Raw genomic sequence first — 18,355 nt, 5'->3', positions numbered from 1 at the left:
CCAGAGCTAACAGCTGCAGGATTTACTGTGCACCAGGCCCCGCCCCCCAGATGGGCTATAGTTCTCAAGCCCTGTCGTGACCCTATTAGTGAGCAGGTTCTCTTATCCCAGTTTACAGACAAGGGAACTAGACTCAGAAAGAACTAACGACACAGTTAAAGTCTGGTAGCATTTAGGATTTTTGCAAGGCCCCCTGCCTCCAAAGTCTATTTTATTAACTATGAGGCCATACTGCCTCAGAAATGACCCTTTTGTTCCTTCCGGAAGCCAGACCCTGCCCTTGCCCTCACCCCGTAGTTTAGATAGCCCCAGACACGCCCTCACACAGCCCTCCACAGGCTCCCATGGGTACGTCCCAGGGGGCTATGGAAGTGAGACTGAGGCAGGAGCAGAGCTGACCACCCTGAAGACTCTAGGACCCATAACGCCATGCCATGACATCCCGCGTCAGACAGAGTGTCTCAGTACAGGTAACAACCCATTACTGAGCACCTTTGCTGTGCCAGGCACTGGGAAGTGCTCTGAGAGGACCCCAGGATGAGTGGGAGGAGACCACCCACCCCAAGAACATAAACCCAGCACTGAAATGACCAGACACAAGTCAAATGCTCTGGATCCACAGTCCAACCTGGCTGAGGAAGCCACCGAAGGGGACAGGGGCACTCCAAGTAGTTCTGCAATTCAACTCAACCACACTTACTAACACCTACTATGTGCAGAGTCCACACTAGGCCCCATGGGAGGTTCAAGATGGGAAAGCAGCCTACCTGAATGCAACAAATAACTGCATAAGAGCTGCGACAGGGGACAGAAAGTACTCAGGGGGTATGTGAGGAGGCCAAGGTACAATTTCACTGGAAACTGTACCTCAGTTTCCCATCTGTAAAATAAGTAATAACAGTACCTCTCTCAGAGGGTCTTAGTGAGAAGTAAATTGATGTGTGTGGAATTTCTGAGGCAGTGCCTGCCCCTGGCAAGCACTCAGGGTGTGTGTGTGCATGTGTATGTTGTTGTTGTCAGACCCCGAGCTCAGAGGATGAGAAAGAGCCTGGTGACTTAAGAAGGCAATGAGAGAGGACAGACCCGGAGTGCATGGAGTGAACCCCCACAGCGTGTGGCCAGGGCGTAGCCATGTGAAGACGGGAGCAGGCCATGAGGCTGGAAAGAAAGCGGGAAGCAGCTCCTGACCTGCTCTCTGGGGGCTCTGTTCCACTGGCTGTGGAAGGGCCATGCAGAAGCTGTCCAACAATGGGCCGGAGGTGCCTCGGAGATGGAGCGGGGCCCCAGGGAGGAGCCTCTCGGGACTGAGGTAGGGCAGCATTCAGCGAGGCGGCTGGGGCCAGGAGGCCTGGGGAAGAGGAGCCACCGCCACGGCAGCCACCTCGGTCTCTCCCTCAGTGACTAATGGCACACCATCCGTCCCGGCTGACACTAATGCTTCCCGCCATCCATCTCCTACTCGTTAAATTACCATTTTATGGCCAAAATCTCTCTCTCATAATTGATAAAAATCTCCTTTTGATGTTCAGCATTATTGGGGGGAAAACGTTTTTTTTATTCTTCATTATGTTTTCAATATAAATGTATTTTTTATTGAGAGCTGCTGGGAAGTCTGGAGGAGGTGACTCTCTCCCCCTCGCCCCCCAGTCCTCCCCACACGCAGCTTTGTGGCCACCAGCTCCTTCTGTTCCACTCCCAGAATGCTCACACGGCAGCCGTCTCGGGGATTGTCTGGGGAGACAAAGAAACCAGACGCCGGAACAAACAAAGGTTGTGCTGAGGGCCAAGAGACAGCTGAAGCCCTCAAGGTGGCCCTCAGCTCCAGGCCAGTGGAGCAGCCAGGGGTGGTGAATCAGGGTGAGCTGGCCTCAGGCGGATCTTTGGCAACGTGCAAGAACAGCGGCGAGAGCTACAGAGAGCGGGGACGCCCGGGGGCTGACACAGCACGTGGCCCAGAGGTGTGCTCAGTAAATATTTGTGAGCAAGTAAGAGAAGGACAGGGAGAAGGTGGATCAGCGCTGGAAAGAAGGCAGCAAGGAATATGACATGGAGGCATGTGTCACCGGGGGGGGGGGGGGGAGGGGGGGGAGTTTTCTGCCAGCCACAGGTACCCCAGGTAGAATCGGCTCCTCTGGCCCCTCTGCCCATGTCCCTCGCCCCAGTCCAACCTAGGGCGTGTTTGTCCCTGCATCTGCCCACACCCAGCTCCTCCAGGACAAGAGAAGCAGAGCCAGCTGCCATCCTGCAAGGAGGAGCACAGCACAGCCACCAACTCCTGACCCTGGGCACCTGTGGCTGTTCCCACTCCCATTGTGTCACCTTTAGGGACCAAGAGCACAACGTAGATGCTACTGATGGCCTCAGGACACTGCAACGGTTGAAACTGCCTGGCTGAGCTGCCAGCAGCCCCCAGGTTGGGGGTCACGGGGCAGTGCTCAAAAAGCCCAGGAGACAGGCTCCCAAGGCAGCCTGTGGGACATTTCTAACAGTGGAAGGGAAGGGGCTGACCAACAGGTGGAACACCAGGTGTTGATCGCAGAAGAGAAAGGAGGATTCTACTAGCAAAATAGTATCTGGGACAGAGAACTGTACCAGCATCAGAAAACCTGGTTAAAGACCCAACGCTGCCATTTAATCTCTCAGAATCTCGGTTCTCACACATATAAAGCATCCAGCGTAACACAGAAATCATCGCTAATATTTGCTGGCCATTTGCTCTCTGCCGGGCATGCTCTACATGCTCCACATCCATTAATTAATGTAATCCCCACAGGCATGTACTTCCCCATTTTACAAATGAGGACAATAAGAGACAGAGAAGATAAGTAACATGTCCAAGGTCACACAGCCAATAAACCAGCAAGCAGTTTAGCTCCAGCCCACCTTCAAGACTCAATAGGAAGCTTAACTGTCATATGAAGGCAAGACCAAGGGTAGAAATGTTTGGTCCTGACTAAGGGCCACGTGGGAACCCGGGGGGTTAATTTTGTGTGTCAACTTGGCTGAGCCATGGTGCCCAGACATTTGGGCAAACTTTATTCTAATATTTTCATAAGGATGCTTTTGAATGAGATTCACATTTAAATCAGTAGACTTTGAACAAAGCAGACTGCCCTCCCTAATGTGGGTGGGCCTCGTCTAATCAGCTGAAGGCCTAAATAGCATAAGACTGACTGCCTGGAGCACCAAAAGTTCTGCCAGCAGATGGCCTTTGGACTCAAACTGCAATATCAGCTCTTCTTGGGTCTCCAGATGGACACCCCCTCCAAAGATGCAGGACGTGCCAGCCTCCAAATCGCATAAGCCAATTCCTTCCAACTAATCAATCTCTCTTTACTTACACACACACACACACACACACACACACACACACACACCCTCTTGGCTCTGTTTCTCTGGTGAAGATTGACTAACAGAAGAATGAAATCCAGCCCCGGCAGAGCTGCCACCTGAAGGAAGGGATGCCTGGAGGGGGTGCCTTTTACTGCTGCTCACACAGTTCTCCACGCACCAGCAGACATCCCGCATGCAAGCATGCAGTAATGACAGGGGTCATCCCAGGCTTTGCTACTCACCATCCACGCCCATCATCCCCTCCCCCAGCCCTGAGACCTCCATGGAAGCCCCTGCTGCAGTCTCTGTCCAGTCTCTGCACTGCCCCCACTCAGCACCCCCACCACCAGGAGCCCCTCACACAGGCCAGACAGTCTCCTGCCTCACCTCCCTGCTTCCACTTCTGCTTCTGCTGGTCCTCATGCCAAGAGCACCTTCTCTCTACATCCCAACCAAGCTTGATAAATGATGGAGGTTCCGGGGGGAAGAGCTATTTTATCTCTTCCCTGAACTTTTGCTTACACCTTGAGCAAAGCAAGACAACATCACCCTCCACCTGTTCCTGTAGGTTCATAAGAAACAATGAAGTATGCATTCCCCCACCTGATACACAGCGGTTCTCTTCCACGTTCCAGTGGCCGCTCTGGTCAGATGGTCCATCAAGAATGCCGATCTCCTATGACAGCCTTTCTCCCCAGGTACTATGGGAAATTATAAAACAAGTACGAGTCTAGATCCCTACCATGTGGAGCTCAGGGGTAAAAGACTAATGAAACACGTGTCAGAGTGCACAAGCCAGACCCCAATCCCCCAACACCAGTACAAGCGGTGCCCCTAACAAAGGCATTTCTGTGCATCACTCTGGCAGCTGACCTCATTTCCTTCAGTCTCTCATAGAATTTTAGAGCTAGGAAAGAACCTAGCTGCATCCAAAGTTTCTAGAACCGTGCTTTCTTCACTAAATACCAGCTGTTTGAGCAACAAAGAGAGAGAGAAGGAAGGGAAAATGAAGGAAAAGGTGTCTAAACACAGAACTGCAGGCTGTTAGTGACTGCAGGGGGCATCTGAGGAGTCCTAGCCCAGAAGAGAAATGTGGAAGGATGGGTTGGTGGTCAGAACCCTGCCAGGTCCTTCAGCAGGAAGGAAAGAACTCCTGGGGACCAGAGAAGTCAACAGCTTGTTCAGAGTGCAAAGGTGTCAGCCTGGGCTCCTTCCTCTGCATGAATCATGCCCAGGAGAATAAGGAACCCAAGTCTCAGCCACCTGTCAGGGTTCCCCTCTGCTGAAAAGGGCCAAGCCTTCAGTACCTTTCCCTGACGCTCAAGCTCCGGCGCCATCTGCTGGCCAACGTCAGCACTGCACCTAGTCCTACAGTCCCAAGGGCAGTTAGGAGATCAAGGTTGAGACCATTCCCAACCCACTGCAGACCCAGGTGACTTTGGAGACACCAGAAATGATGCCACCTCCTAGAGTTCGGGCTTCCAACTGCTTCCCAGAACGTGTCCTTCAGGACTTAGGCCTAACATTCAAAATAAAAGGGAAAAAGCAAGTTTCTTTCTGGTAATACTAGCTGAGAAACTTCTAAGACACAGACACAAAAAACATTTCTGGAAGATTTCTGCCAGACAGGAGCTCTGTTGTAGAAGACAAAGCACTGGTCTGGTAATCAGAAGATCCAAGGCCTCGTCCTGTCACTCACACGCCCCTCCCTTAGCTCTGTGGTCCCATCCCCACCCCACACATCCCTATGCCAGGACAGTGCCCCTTTATTTGCTCTCCCCTCCACACTGATGGCACTGGCTGCAGTGCAGAGATTATGCACTGCTCCAGAATCACATGTAAATCACAGGGTCCAGAAGAACTGCAAGTTCATGCTCATCTCCCACACCCTGCTGGGGGACCCCTCAGGACCAGCCCCATCTGCCTGGGAGAGGGCAGGGACTGGTATAAGGACACTAGTGACCCTGTAAGGCCTCTGTTGATGGGAAGGGTAGATACAATGAACCAGCACAGCCAGAACACTCTGGCCACCGCCCTGCACTTCAGTCTGAGATTTAGGGGCAGCTATGTAGTCTTTGAGCTCCAGGTGTCTTCGGAGCCCATCCAAGAACTCAAACCCAGACAGCAGATGGGGATACAGGACAGACTTGGCTTCCTTTAACCACGTTCTTGAAACCGGGGACGAAACAAAGCTTTCTACTGAGGTCCCAGGGCAGGTGTAGAGCCCACAATCGGTGGGGTCCACTCGGATATCTTCCTGGTGGGGAGAGCTGCTCCCGAAGAAGTGCCGTGGAAGAGGCAAGAGGAGGAGGGAAGTGCAAAGTGAGTGACTTTCCCCGCCCTCACACCCCCACACCCACCTACCCTGTTCCCACATAGCCCCTTTCCCCTCCCTCCACCCACAGAATGAGAAAGTGTGTCACCAGGGAACAAATGCCATCTTCCCAGGAGGGAGGAGGAGGAGGAAGAGGGGGAGGAAAGACTTCAATTGTGCATCTGTGGGGGCCGGGGTAAGAAAGCAGAGGTTGCCGAGCTTCCCAGCTGTGAAGGACGCCCCCTCAGAACCGTGACCTTGACATTAGCCTGCCCTATTCAGAGGGCTCAAGACAACCTGTGGGGCAGGAGCCGCAGGCCACCATGCTCAGGACCACATGGCCAGGGAGGCCTAGAGAAGAGGCCCTGAAGATGCAGACAAAATCTTTTAACCCCATACATCCTTTGGCCAGCTGGGTGGGCCCATTGTGACTGCTGACACCCCAAACTTCTCGTCTCGCTCTACCCTGGCTTACAGGGGGCCACTGACCCGCTCTTGCTTCCCACTCCAGCCCTCCACAGACAAGCCGGCCTAGAAGGGTTAATCTGCTGCCTTCCCTCCCTTGCATCCGCCCCCACGAGCTGCCACATGCCAGCAATGATGCACTTCACACTGTTATTACAGTGATTTATTTAGTTTTAATTGGGGGGTGAATCTCGTGCTATAGGAAGCAGGAGGCCAACAGCCTTGGCAAGAAGCAAAGCCATGCACAGGCCTGTGCCATGCCAATCTGGTCCCCTCTGCCTGGGGTATCTCCATCCTAACCTTTCTCCTCCTGGCCTGTGGGCTTGCTCCTGACTCTAGCCCTAAATCGGGTTTACCCTCCACTTAATCTCCACCACCCAAGCTTTTATCCCTCATCTGCAAGATGGGGTTAATGACAGGTAGGTACCTAACACTGCTGTGAGGATCAGGTGAGATAATGCAGGGAACACAGCACTGCCATCCACACACAGTAAACCCTCCATAACTGATAGATATGATTAGGTTGAACCATATGAATCCCATTACACTGCAGGGCAAAAACAATCACACATCAACTATTTCATACAGTTCAACCACCTTTTTCACTGAGGGCCACTGAGGTTCCTTCTCACCCCTTCGATTTCACTGCTGAAAGTTGCCACGAAGTATGTTTCCCTTCCAGGGGTGAAGCCCCAGCAGCCAGCAGGGACAGCTCTGCCAGGGCCTTAGAAGCATCCCATCCCAGCCCCTATCGCTCCCGGCATGGGCAGCTACCTCTTTGCCCAGGTCCTCACGGATGACCCGGCGGACCTCTTGCATGCTGCTCTGTGGAGCCTGGCTGTGCAGCACCTTCAGCGTGCTGGTATACTCCTCAGGCAGCAGGTAGTCCAGAGCGCCCAGGTGCTGGCCCACCTTGATGAAAGTGCCCCGGTTGGCACAGCAGAGCTCACAGAGACGCCTGGCAGAACGGAGGTGCACCTGCAGGGAGATGGGCCAGGAACAGAGAGGTGTGAGTACACACTGCCCACTGGACATTCTTTCCCTTTCCTGCCCCCACTGGTTGAAGAGCCTGATTCGCTCCGAGAGTACGTATACACACACACACACACACACACACACACACACACACACACACCCTTCATTCACCTTCTGCCTCAATGCTCTCCTTCGGTCTCAGTACCTAGGGCCAGCAATTCTGACCTCATACTGAGTGAGGCTGGCCTCTTCATAGGGCCCGATGTGCCCATGCTTCTGGTCTTTTCTCCATCAAAACTTACCTGGCCCAGGAACCAGAGCAGTTGTTCAAGGCTTTTAAGCAAATCTAATCTACTGATGATTCATTTGTGGGTACACTGAGTTGATGTGTTTGCCACCCAACCCTCAGACATACCAATAATACTATCTGTTTGGAGGTCTAAAATTTCTAAAACATGCTCATACGCATTCTTTCTTTTAATCCTTACGGCAGCTCAGGGAGTCAGGTATTGGTATATTTAAAAATAAGAAACTCAGGGGTGCCTGAGTAGTTCAGCCGGTTAAGCATCTGACTCTTGATTTTGGCTCAGGTTATGATCTCGTGAGATTGAGCCCTGAGTTGGACTCTACGCTGACAGTGTGGAGCTTACTTGAGATTCTCTCTCTCTCTCTGCCCCTCCTCCACTTTTGGGTGCTTGCTCTTTCTTTCGCTCTCTCTCTTTCTCAAAAATAAACTTTGGGGCACCTGGGTGGCTCAGTCAGTTAAGCGTGCAACTTCGGCTCAGGTCATGATCTTGCAAGCCCACATCGGGCTCCGTGCTGACAGCTCAGAACCTGCAGCCTGCTTCTGTTTCTGTGTCTTCCTCTCTCTCCACCCCTCCCCTGCTCACACTCTGTCTCTTGCTCTCAAAAATAAACTTTAAAGAAATATTAAGAAATAAATAAATAAATAAATGATAGAAATAAGAAACTCAGATGTTGTGCTTATACAGAAATAGCTAATGTAGCTAATAAATGTCAAAGGAAAGTCTAGAAAACACGCTAAACCTAGGGCTCTTTTAACTCAACAAACTTTAGCAGGGGTCTCCTTTTTTTCTTAAGTTTTTTTTTATTTTGAGAGAGAGAGAGAGTGAGCATGGGAGGGGAGGGGCAGAGAAGAGAGGGAGAAAGAAAATCATAAGCAGGCCCCATGCTGTCAGCACAGAGCCCAACGTGGGGCCCAATCTCACAAACCATGAGATCATGACCTGGGCAGAAACCAAGAGTCAGACATGTAACAGACTCAGCCAGCCACCCAGGCAACCCTAGCAGGGGTCTCCTCTTAACTGGAAGAAAAGTTTTACTGGGAAGCGTCAGGCAGCTGGACAGGTCTCCTAGGACAGGGCAGCCTTCAGCCTGATGCCCGCTGTCCTTCCAGAGCTGGGGGTTGGCCCCCATTGGGGACACACTGGGCTATGTGTCCCCAGTAATCACCCCAGCTCAGCTGAAGGTCCTGGAACTGTGAGGTCCTGTCTTCCTGGAGCTACAGCTTCTGAGGCAGGATGGGGCTGTGGGCACACACAGAAGGTAAGGGAGCCCAGTGCCCTGTGGGAACCTCTTCCACCCATGCAATCAACCAAGAGGGAGTAAACATCTACACGGATTTATACTCTGAGTGTTATGGAAAATGCCGACATAATTAAGCACATATTGGAGGCAATAAACCACCTGAGGAGTTAAATAACTTTTGGCAACAATGATGGAACAAACAGTTAAAGATCCTATATAGTTAGTTGCCAAGTGCATCGTACATAAAACTGTTACTTTAGAAATTAAGAAGAGAACACCCTTGTCCTAGCAGCCCAGGAGCCCATCTGCCCTGTTCCACCATAGCACAACAGATGCCCCAGACTCCAGGCACTGTGGGGCTGTGCCGAGACCCTTGTGGGCACCCACTACTGGCTCCACTGGACACCTCTACCTCCCACCCCAATGAACCCTTGGGGAACCCTATATACACATGACTCCATCCCCCTACACAGAGTATAGCCTGTGTAGTATAGCCCAGCCTTGATGTGGACACCTGGTCCAAGCTGGGCCACAGAGTCTTTTTTACCCTGCTGGGAGCGCACAGGAAAAAGGAAATTAACCCTAAGGATTAAGAGGAGAGAAAGCTTTTAGATGGATCAAAGGATCGTGGGAATGGGGTGGATTCTCTTTAATAATTTGGAACTGGGGGCGCCTGGGTGGCTCAGTCGGTTGAGCGTCCAACTTCGGCTCAGGTCATGATCTCACAGCTGGTGAGTTCAAGCCCCGCATCGGGCTCTGTGCTGACAGCTCGGAGCCTGGAGCCTGCTTCCGATTCTGTGTCTCCCTCTCTCTCTGCCCCTCCCCTGCTCATACTCTGTCTCTCTCTGTCTCAAAAATAAATAAAAACATTAAAAAAAATTTAAAAAAAAAAAAGAATTTGGAACTGGGGACTCAGCTGGCCAGTGGCACATGGGCAGTAAATCAATGCTATGGCTGGCCAAGGCTATGCTCAAGCCCTGGTTTTGAGGAAGTGAGAAAGAGGGCAAACTGTGGTCAAACATGGAACTGGGCATTTCTTCATGGTACAAAGGTCCAGGCTAGTGTGAACAATCATTCCCCAAATTCCAACCCAGAAGAAGAGAGATCCAAATCACTGGCAGAATAAGACGCAACACATAGGCATCCACAATCCACTAGTCCTAAGATACAGTACGGCTGGAGCCCACATCCAACCAGACACCCCTGGCTAGGCTGCCCCGGCACCCGGCCACCCTCTCCCCCAAGGAGGCAGGCTCAGCCCCTACATCAAAGCTGCTCTGGGGTCAAGGCCACATGGAAGCAGAGGACTAGAAGGTGGGGTGAGGCCACATCCCACTTTCCCCTCCCTGCCCAGGAAAGGCATCAACCACTGTGTGTTCACTGGGACTTACAGCAGGCCAGTCCCGTGCCCTCCAGCACATGGGAAGATGTGACAGAGCCATTCGTGCACAGAGAATGACTTGCCACAACAGGATCACACTGAGAACCGCAGGAGCTTAGATGCAAGAAACGGGAGGACCGGAATTAGAGCAAAGGCTTGGCTCACAGGAGGGCAGTGGGTGTGTGCTGCTCAGAACTATGGCCTCCAGACTCCAAATCCACCCTTCTCCACCGTGCACTGTGATCCTGGGGCTGCAGCCTGTCATTTCTCCTTTATCAGATGGTTTGTTATTAGGGGACTCTGGAGGGACACTGAGGCCACAGAAGAGCAAGGAGGCCCCATTACCAGAGCCAGTGTGGCATTTTAGCTCAGCAGCCGGCAGGCCAGTGGCTTGAGGGTGCCCCCTTCAGTGGCCCTCCCAGACCAGACCCGCCTCACTAAATTTTCCCATAACTGGCAGGCCCCTCTTATGGCCCAGCTCAAGCCCACACCCTCCAGCCAATTGTTCTGACCAGCTAGCAGAGGGTTCCTGTACATTAGCTCTGGGCCACACTCCTACAAATTTCACTGTCACCCAGGAGGCTACTCCCACAGACCCTGCCTTCCACCATGTCTCCTCACCACTGGGCAGACCTCCATCTCAGCCCTGCAGGTGGGAGGCCCTCAGCTGAGTTCTGTCCTTATTCACTACCCTTCAGCCCCAGAGGGAACAGCTGCTTTATATGCTTACTACTTCTGTACCCTTAGAATCTTTTATCACTCCTCGAGTTAACTACCTTTTACTTTTCCTAATTAATCATCTTCTCTATTAAGTTTTCCCCACTCAACCCTCTTGCACTGTTGGTGGGAATGCAAACTGGTGAAGCCACTGTGGAAAACAGTATGGAGGTTCCTCAAAGTTAAAAATAGAACTACCCTACAATCTAGCAATCATACTAGTAGGTATTTACTCAAAGAATACAAAAACACTAATTCAGAGGGATACATGCACCCTGATGTTTAAAACAGCATTATCGGGGTGCCTGGGTGGCTTGGTTGGTTAAGCGTCCGACTTCGGCTCAGGTCATGATCTCACAGTCCGTGGGTTCGAGCCCCGCGTCGGGCTCTGTGCTGACAGTTCAGAGCCTGGAGCCTGTTTCAGATTCTGTGTCTCCCTCTCTCTCTGACCCTCCCCCGTTCATGCTCTGTCTCTCTCTGTCTCAAAAATAAAAATAAAACATTAAAAAAAAATTTTTTTTAAATAAAACAGCATTATCTACAATAGCCAGACTATGGAAACAGCCCAAGTGTCCATCGACTAATGAATGTGTAAAGGAGATATGATATACAGATAAATATATATATACACAAATATACACATATACACACATACACAATGGTGTATATATGTACGTGTATGTATGTATACATATACAGAGAGATAGATATATACATACACACACACACACAATAGAATATTACTCAGCCTTCAAAAAGAATGAAATCTTGCCATTTGCAATGGCGTGGTTGGAACTAGAGTATATTATGCTAAATGAAGTAAGTCAGAGAAGACATACCATATGATTTCACGCACAAGTAGAATTTAGAAACAAAACAAAGAAGGAAAGCGGGGGAAAGAGAGAGAGAAATCAAGAAACAGACTCTTAACTACAGAAAACAAACTGATGGTTACCAGAGGGGAGATGGGGGAGGGGGTGGGATATAAGTGAAATAGGTGATGGGGATTAAGGAGTGTACTTGTGATGAGCACTGGGTGCAGTATGGAAGTGTTGAATCACTATAATGTACACCTGAAACTAATATTACACTGTATGTTAACTAATTAGAATTTAAATAAAAATTTCAAAAATAGTCAAAAATAGAGTGGATTCCATTCTAAACTTTTTAATACAGTGTGTGTTATATAATTTACTTACACAATAATCAATGTGAAATAAAGATACCAGAAATGTAAAAAACTTTTTAAAAAGTCTTCCCCAGAGAGATTACTGGTGTGAATGGTCCTTGGTGGATACACAGGATTAGTCCTTGAAATCAAATTTGAATAAATTAGGATAAAAAGGGCACTTCAGATCAAGAGAGCAATACAGAACTACGTATCTGCATGCATGTATGTGTGTTGTTGAAGACCTAACTTCGTTTTCTTTAGACTGGATTCACATCTGCATTTGTCTCTGCTGCTGGCAGCCCTCAGTAATATTCTAGGGGCGCCTGGATGGCTCAGACACTTAAGAGTCTGACTCTTGATTTTGGCTCACGATCTCACGGTTAAGTTCATGAGATCAAGCCTCGTGTACGGCTCCACACTGACAGCATGGAGCCTGCTTAGGATTCTCTCTCTCCTCTCTCTGCTCCTCCCATGCTCACTTATATGTGCTCGCTCTCTCTCTCTCAAAATAAATAAACTTAGAAAAAAAGAAGGAAAGCATCAGCCTACTGCCCCTCACCTGTGGCTTGAACCCAGGATACCTCTTGGCACAAAGTAACGGTCACCTTCAAGACACTGTCTGGGCAATACGGGAAGCCCTCTCTGGTCACGCAAGCCCAGGAAAGCTGGTCAGTCCCCAACCCACAAGCTACTCGGCACACAGCCACAGGGGCAGAGACCATGTGTGTCCCTATACGCTCTGTGTACCTCAGGGCAAGCTGTCCATGTGCCATAAATGTAGATTAATGACAACTATGGGTTATATACTCACAAAACCGCCATCCATGAAGCTGAGTCAGCATCTACTGCAAATGGCACCCACATTTCAACTAAAGAAGCTCCAAAGTCACCTTCAACCAACTTCTAAATACACACACACACACACACACACACACACACACACACACACGAAGAACATTGCCACTCACCAAACACTTACATTCTTTTAAGGCCAAAAGACACAAATGCTGAAGAATAGAGTAGGGCCTCTGATCTCCAGGGTCCCTTTTCAGCTCCAGCTCCTAGAGCTTCACTGTCCTTTGGGATCAGAAGGTGGGTCCCATTCAAAATTTCAAGAAACTACTAGCTTAGTAAAAACCCCTCTTTTCAGCATTTACTTCCTTAATCTGATACCTTAAGGGGCAGTACCTGCTGGCAGCAGGGACCATCCACAGGGATCCCATGGTTTCTACCACCCAGGAACCTTTCCCCCAACAAGGAGCGTGCTCAATGAAAAGGCAAAGCTTCTGGAATCTCGGATCTCTGCATTCCCCTGAATCTACTCCTTCATGCTACACATCTTCAAGCATGCACCTACATAGGCAAAGCCAGCAGGAAGGACGATGAAAGTTAGTTTACACTAGTACTGTACAACAGAAATCGCTGCAATGGCAGAAATGTTCTACATCTGCACTGTCCAATAACACAGTGGCCACTAGCAGCTACCAGTGGCTGCTGGCCGCTTGACATGCGGCTAGTGTGACTGAGGAACTGAATTCTCCATTTTTTTTTAATGTTTAGAGAGAGAAAAAGCACAAGCGAGGGAGAGGGGCAGAGGGAGAGAGGGAGGGGGGAGAGAGAGAGAGACAGAGAGAGAGAGAGAGAGAGAGAGAGAGAGGGAGAGAGGGAGAGGGAGAGAGAACCCCCAGCAGGCTCCACACTCAGCACAAAGACCAATGCAGGGCTAGATCCCATGACCTTGGGATCATGACCTGAGCCAAAAATCAAGAGTCAGACACTCAACCAACCTAGCCACCTAGGCATCCTTAAAGTATTTAAATTTAAATCAGGGCAGCTGGGTGGCTCAGTCATTAGACATCTGACATTGGCTCAGGTCATGATCTCACATTCATGAGTTTAAGCCCCACTTCAGGTGAGCCCTGTTTCTCTCTCTCTCTCTCTCTCTCTCTCTCTCTCTCTCTCTCTTTCCCTCTCTGCTCCTCTTGGGATTCTCTCTCTCTGCCCCTTGCTCACTTGCTCCCTCTCACTCATTAATTATTAATTAATTAATTTAAATAATTACATGTGGCTAATGGCTACCATACTGGACAGCTCAGGATTATAAATCAGTAACAACTATAATAAATAATCATTTATTTAGTGCCTTGGTCTACGTACTATTCCCGGCCTACAGTAAATGCTGAAATATACATGGTTGATACTGTTTTTAAATCTGCCCCATATATCCATAAAATAGATCTTAATATATGTCTTTAAAGATGACAAAATGATCTCAGAGAGGTTCAGTAACATTCCCAAGGTCCTAGAGTCAGTAAAGGGTGAAATGGTGGTGTGTTCAAGCATGTACCAGGGGGCAGGCATGAACTGAATTTCTCCACATGTTGGCACAGTGGGAATGCAAGCATTGTGGGGATGGTCTTGGTGGGCAAGGAGTTCACCATGCAGACCAAGAGGTGGCCACACACCATGACACTAGAATCACCGATGGCAGGCAATAAAGGTAGTTGCCCAGTAACTCCCAGGCATGACAGCACCTGGCTGGCACCAGGGCAGCCATGGAAGTTGAATCAAGCGTATACATTTAAAAGGCCAATGAAAACTGCAGACGGCCTTGAACACAACAAGACGGGAGTCATAAAACATGATTAATAGCAATGGCTTTGGAATTAAAAACACCTGAGTTTAAAATTTTTTTTTCAACGTTTATTTATTTTTGGGGACAGAGAGAGACAGAGCATGAACGGGGGAGGGGCAGAGAGAGAGGGAGACACAGAATCGGAAACAGGCTTCAGGCTCTGAGCCATCAGCCCAGAGCCCGACACGGGGCTAGAACCCACAGACCGCGAGATCGTGACCTGGCTGAAGTCGGATGCTTAACCGACTGCGCCACCCAGGAGCCCCAAAAACACCTGAGTTTAAATCCTACTTTGGGGGCACCTGGGTGGCTCAGTCGGTTAAGCGTCCGACTTCAGCTCAGGTCACGATCTCGCGGTCCATGAGTTCGAGCCCCGCGTCGGGCTCTGGGCTGATGGCCCAGAGCCTGGAGCCTGCTTCCGATTCTGTGTCTCCCTCTCTCTCTGCCCCTCCCCAGCTCATGCTCTCTCTCTGTCTCAAAAATAAACGTTAAAAAAAAAAAAACATATTAAATCCTACTTTGGTACTTACCTGCCCTATAACTTTGGACAAGTTAATTAACTTTGGGGCCTCAGTTTCCTCATCAGTAAAAGGAGGAGAAAAATGGTGACTGTCACTGTGATGGTCATATGAAGCAATTAATAAAAAGGAGTTTTAGTACAGGGCTCAGCACACAGTCATTGCTCAATATATGAATCAAAAAAGATGGTGGGGGGAGTGGAAACCACTATTCCTAGAAAAATGAAATTGAAAATAAAAATAAAAAAGAACACTCCGGGCCCATCCAAACTCCCTATATTTTGTTCAGACCAACAAGTCTAGACCACAATCTAATAGAAACAATAGCTAATTTCATGCTCTGTCATCTAAATGGCAGAGCATCCATACACAAGAAATGCAAACAGCGATACAGCGTTATTCTCAACACTGGCTTAACTTTCTCTGCCCCAAGACCCTATTTCCTCTACTACCCTAACACCGACCACCCATCAGCTCACTGACCCAAGTGCTGCCTTAACCAAGCACCTGGTTTCTCTGGCTGGTTGGGGGTGTAGCTGCAGCATGTCCTCACTGCAGAGGCCTGACATTCCCCCTTCTGTCCCTCCCAAAATAACGGCAGGAACAGCTGGCGTGGTCTCCCTGCCCCTCCTCCAACTTCATTTTCACTCCCAGCTCAATAACTTGCCTTATGATTATCTCATTACCAACAACCTTGCTGTAATGAGTTTTAATCTGCCTCATATTAATTAAAAGCATTGTTATTAGCCAGCTTGGTTTAGAGTTTTGAAAGTGAATAGCTAATAAGATCAACTCAGTACTGATTAATTATTGATTGGGAGGGCGGGAACAAAGGCCCAAAGAGGGCAATTCTTGACTCATGTCTAAACACCCAAGAGCAGGGGCTTGGGCCTCCAAACTCAGCAGGAAGGTACCAAAGTCAAAGCCTTTGAATAAACAAGGCTCCTCATCAGAACTGGGCAGTATCTTTCTGTGCCTATAGCCTTCTCACAGCCATGGTGAACATTCCTAAAACCCACCGGACTTTCTGCAAGAAGTGTGGCAAGCACCAGCCCCACAAAGTGACACAGTACAAGAAAGGCAAAGATTCTCTTTATGCCCAGGGAGAGCGGTGTTATGACAGAAAGCAGAATGGCTATGGTGGGCAGACTAAGCCGATTTTCCAGAAAAAGGCTGAAACTACAAAAAAGATTGTGCTGAGGCTTGAATGTGTTGAGCCCAACTGCAGATTTAAGAGAATGCTGGCTATTAAGAGATGCAAGCATTTTGAACTGGGAGGAGATAAGAAGAGAAAGGGCCAAGTGATCTAGTTTCTAACTTCATATTTTGTTACATTATGAAGACAATAAAATCTTGAGGTTATGTTCAAAAAAAAAAAAGAACTGGGCAGTATCTTCAGTGGGGTTGACTATACGTGTTTGTGACACAAAGAGGAAAGAGACAGACACACAGACATGCCCCATCAACACAGGAAAAAAGAGAGAGATCATGAAAGAGTAAGTAAAAGACCCCAAAACAAAACAAAGATTTTTGATTAATTCTTCTAGTCAAAAATTCAAGACCCAAAGGAAACATAATAAAATGTAAACAGTAGGGGCACCTGGGTGGCTCGGTCAGTTAAGCCTCCGACTTCGGCTCAGGTCATGATCTCACGGCTCAGGTCATGATCTCACAGCTCATGGGTTCGAGCCCCGTGTCGGGCTCTGTGCTGACAGCTCAGAGCCTGGAGCCTGCTTTGGACTCTGTGTCTCCCTCTTTTTCTTCCCCTCCCCTGCTCACACTCTTTCTCTCTCTCTCTCAAAAATAAATAAACATAAAAAAATTTTAAAAAATAAAATGTAAACAGTAGTATCTCTAGGCTGTGAGATTACAAAAGTATTTTTCTTCTTCATAGGTTTTTCTGTATTTTCCAAATTTCTTATAACTCCTATGTATTACATCCATAATGGGGAAAATTTTTTTTTTTAATCATCCCTCCTTCAACATCTTCTACAAATATAAAAGTCCAGCTTATTTTTTATTCAGATTTACAAAACAATGGCTGTTAAGGCATGGGATATCAGGCAGCGAAGGACAGTGATTCCTGAGCAATGGGAAACAAACAAGGTGAACTCTACGATTGTCCCAGTTCACTGCATTAAAAGTTTACAGGCCCAGCATCAGGAAAGGGAACCCAAGAGGTGCCCAGAGAACTCCCTAAGTTGAGGAGATGGAGCTGAGAGTTCAGGAAGGCCAAAGCAACTAGGGTTCACAGGACAGAGTTCTGGGGAGGAGAGAGCTATACAAAGAAGAAGCCCTAAAGATGTGTGGAGGGCCATCAAAATCCTCGAGAAGAAAGCAGGCAAAAACCTCTTTGACCTTGGCCACAGCAACTTCTTACTCAACACATCTCTGGAGGCAAGGGAAACAAAAGCAAAAATGAACTATTGGGACCTCATCAAAATAAAAAGCTTCTGCACAGTGAAGGAAACAATCAGCAAAACTAAAAGGCAACCGATGGAATAGGAGAAGATATTTGCAAATGACGTATAAGATAAAGGGTTAGTATCCAAAATCTATAAAGAACTTATCAAACTCAACAACCAAAAAATAAATAACCCAGTAAAGAAATGGGCAAAAGACATGAATAGACACTTCTCCAAAGAAGACATTCAGATGGCGAACTGACACATGAAAAAATGCTCAGCATCACTCATCATCCAAGAAATACAAATCAAAACTACAATGAGATACCATCTCACACCTGTAAGAATAGCTAACATTAACAACTCAGGCAACAACAGATGTTGACAAGGATGCAGAGAAAGAGGATCTCTTTTGCACTGCTGCTGGGAATGCAAACTGGTACAGCTACTCTGGAAAACAATATGGAGGTTCCTCAAAAAATTTAAAATAGAACTACCCTAAGACCCAGCAATTGCACTACTAGGAATTTATCCAAGGGATACAGGTATGCTGTTTCAAAGGGACACATGCACCCCAATGTTTATAGCAGCACTATCAACGATAGCCAAAGTATGGAAAGAGCCCAAATGTCCATCGATGGATGAATGGATAAAGAAAATGTGGTATATATACATACAATGGAGTATTACTCGGCAATCAAAAAGAATGAAATCTTGCCATTTGCAACTATGTGGATGGAACTAGAGAGCATTATGCTAAGTAAAATTAGTCAGAGAAAGACAAATATCATATGACTTCACTCATATGAGGACTTTAAGACACAGAACAGATGAACACAAGGGAAGGGAAGCAGAAATAATATAAAAACAGGGAGGGGGACAAAACATAAGAG

The 18,355-nt window shown here is 48.4% G+C and overlaps 2 protein-coding genes across 3 annotated transcripts in view; one reads left to right on the top strand and one right to left on the bottom strand.

Annotated features, from left to right (window-relative positions):
• ADCK1 (aarF domain containing kinase 1) overlaps positions 1 to 18,355 on the bottom strand; it is a 123,066-nt gene that overhangs the window by 61,134 nt on the left and 43,577 nt on the right. For both annotated transcript variants that reach the window (XM_047864318.1, XM_047864317.1), the window contains exon 4: positions 6,887 to 7,090. In XM_047864318.1, coding sequence (XP_047720274.1) covers positions 6,887 to 7,090 — 204 coding nt within the window. The remainder of the gene's footprint in view (positions 1 to 6,886; positions 7,091 to 18,355) is intronic.
• On the top strand, positions 990 to 16,367 carry LOC125168877 (60S ribosomal protein L36a-like). Its single transcript, XM_047864319.1, has 3 exons — positions 990 to 1,006; positions 5,739 to 5,749; positions 16,040 to 16,367. Exon 3 carries the CDS (start codon positions 16,053 to 16,055, stop codon positions 16,365 to 16,367), a length of 315 nt encoding a protein of 104 aa, XP_047720275.1. The 5' UTR covers positions 990 to 1,006; positions 5,739 to 5,749; positions 16,040 to 16,052.

The sequence above is a fragment of the Prionailurus viverrinus genome, chromosome B3 (genome assembly GCF_022837055.1).
Source record: "Prionailurus viverrinus isolate Anna chromosome B3, UM_Priviv_1.0, whole genome shotgun sequence".
Taxonomy (NCBI): Eukaryota; Metazoa; Chordata; class Mammalia; order Carnivora; family Felidae; genus Prionailurus; species Prionailurus viverrinus.
The sequence above is the reverse complement of the archived record's forward strand: the minus strand, read 5'-3'. Positions and strand labels throughout refer to the sequence as shown.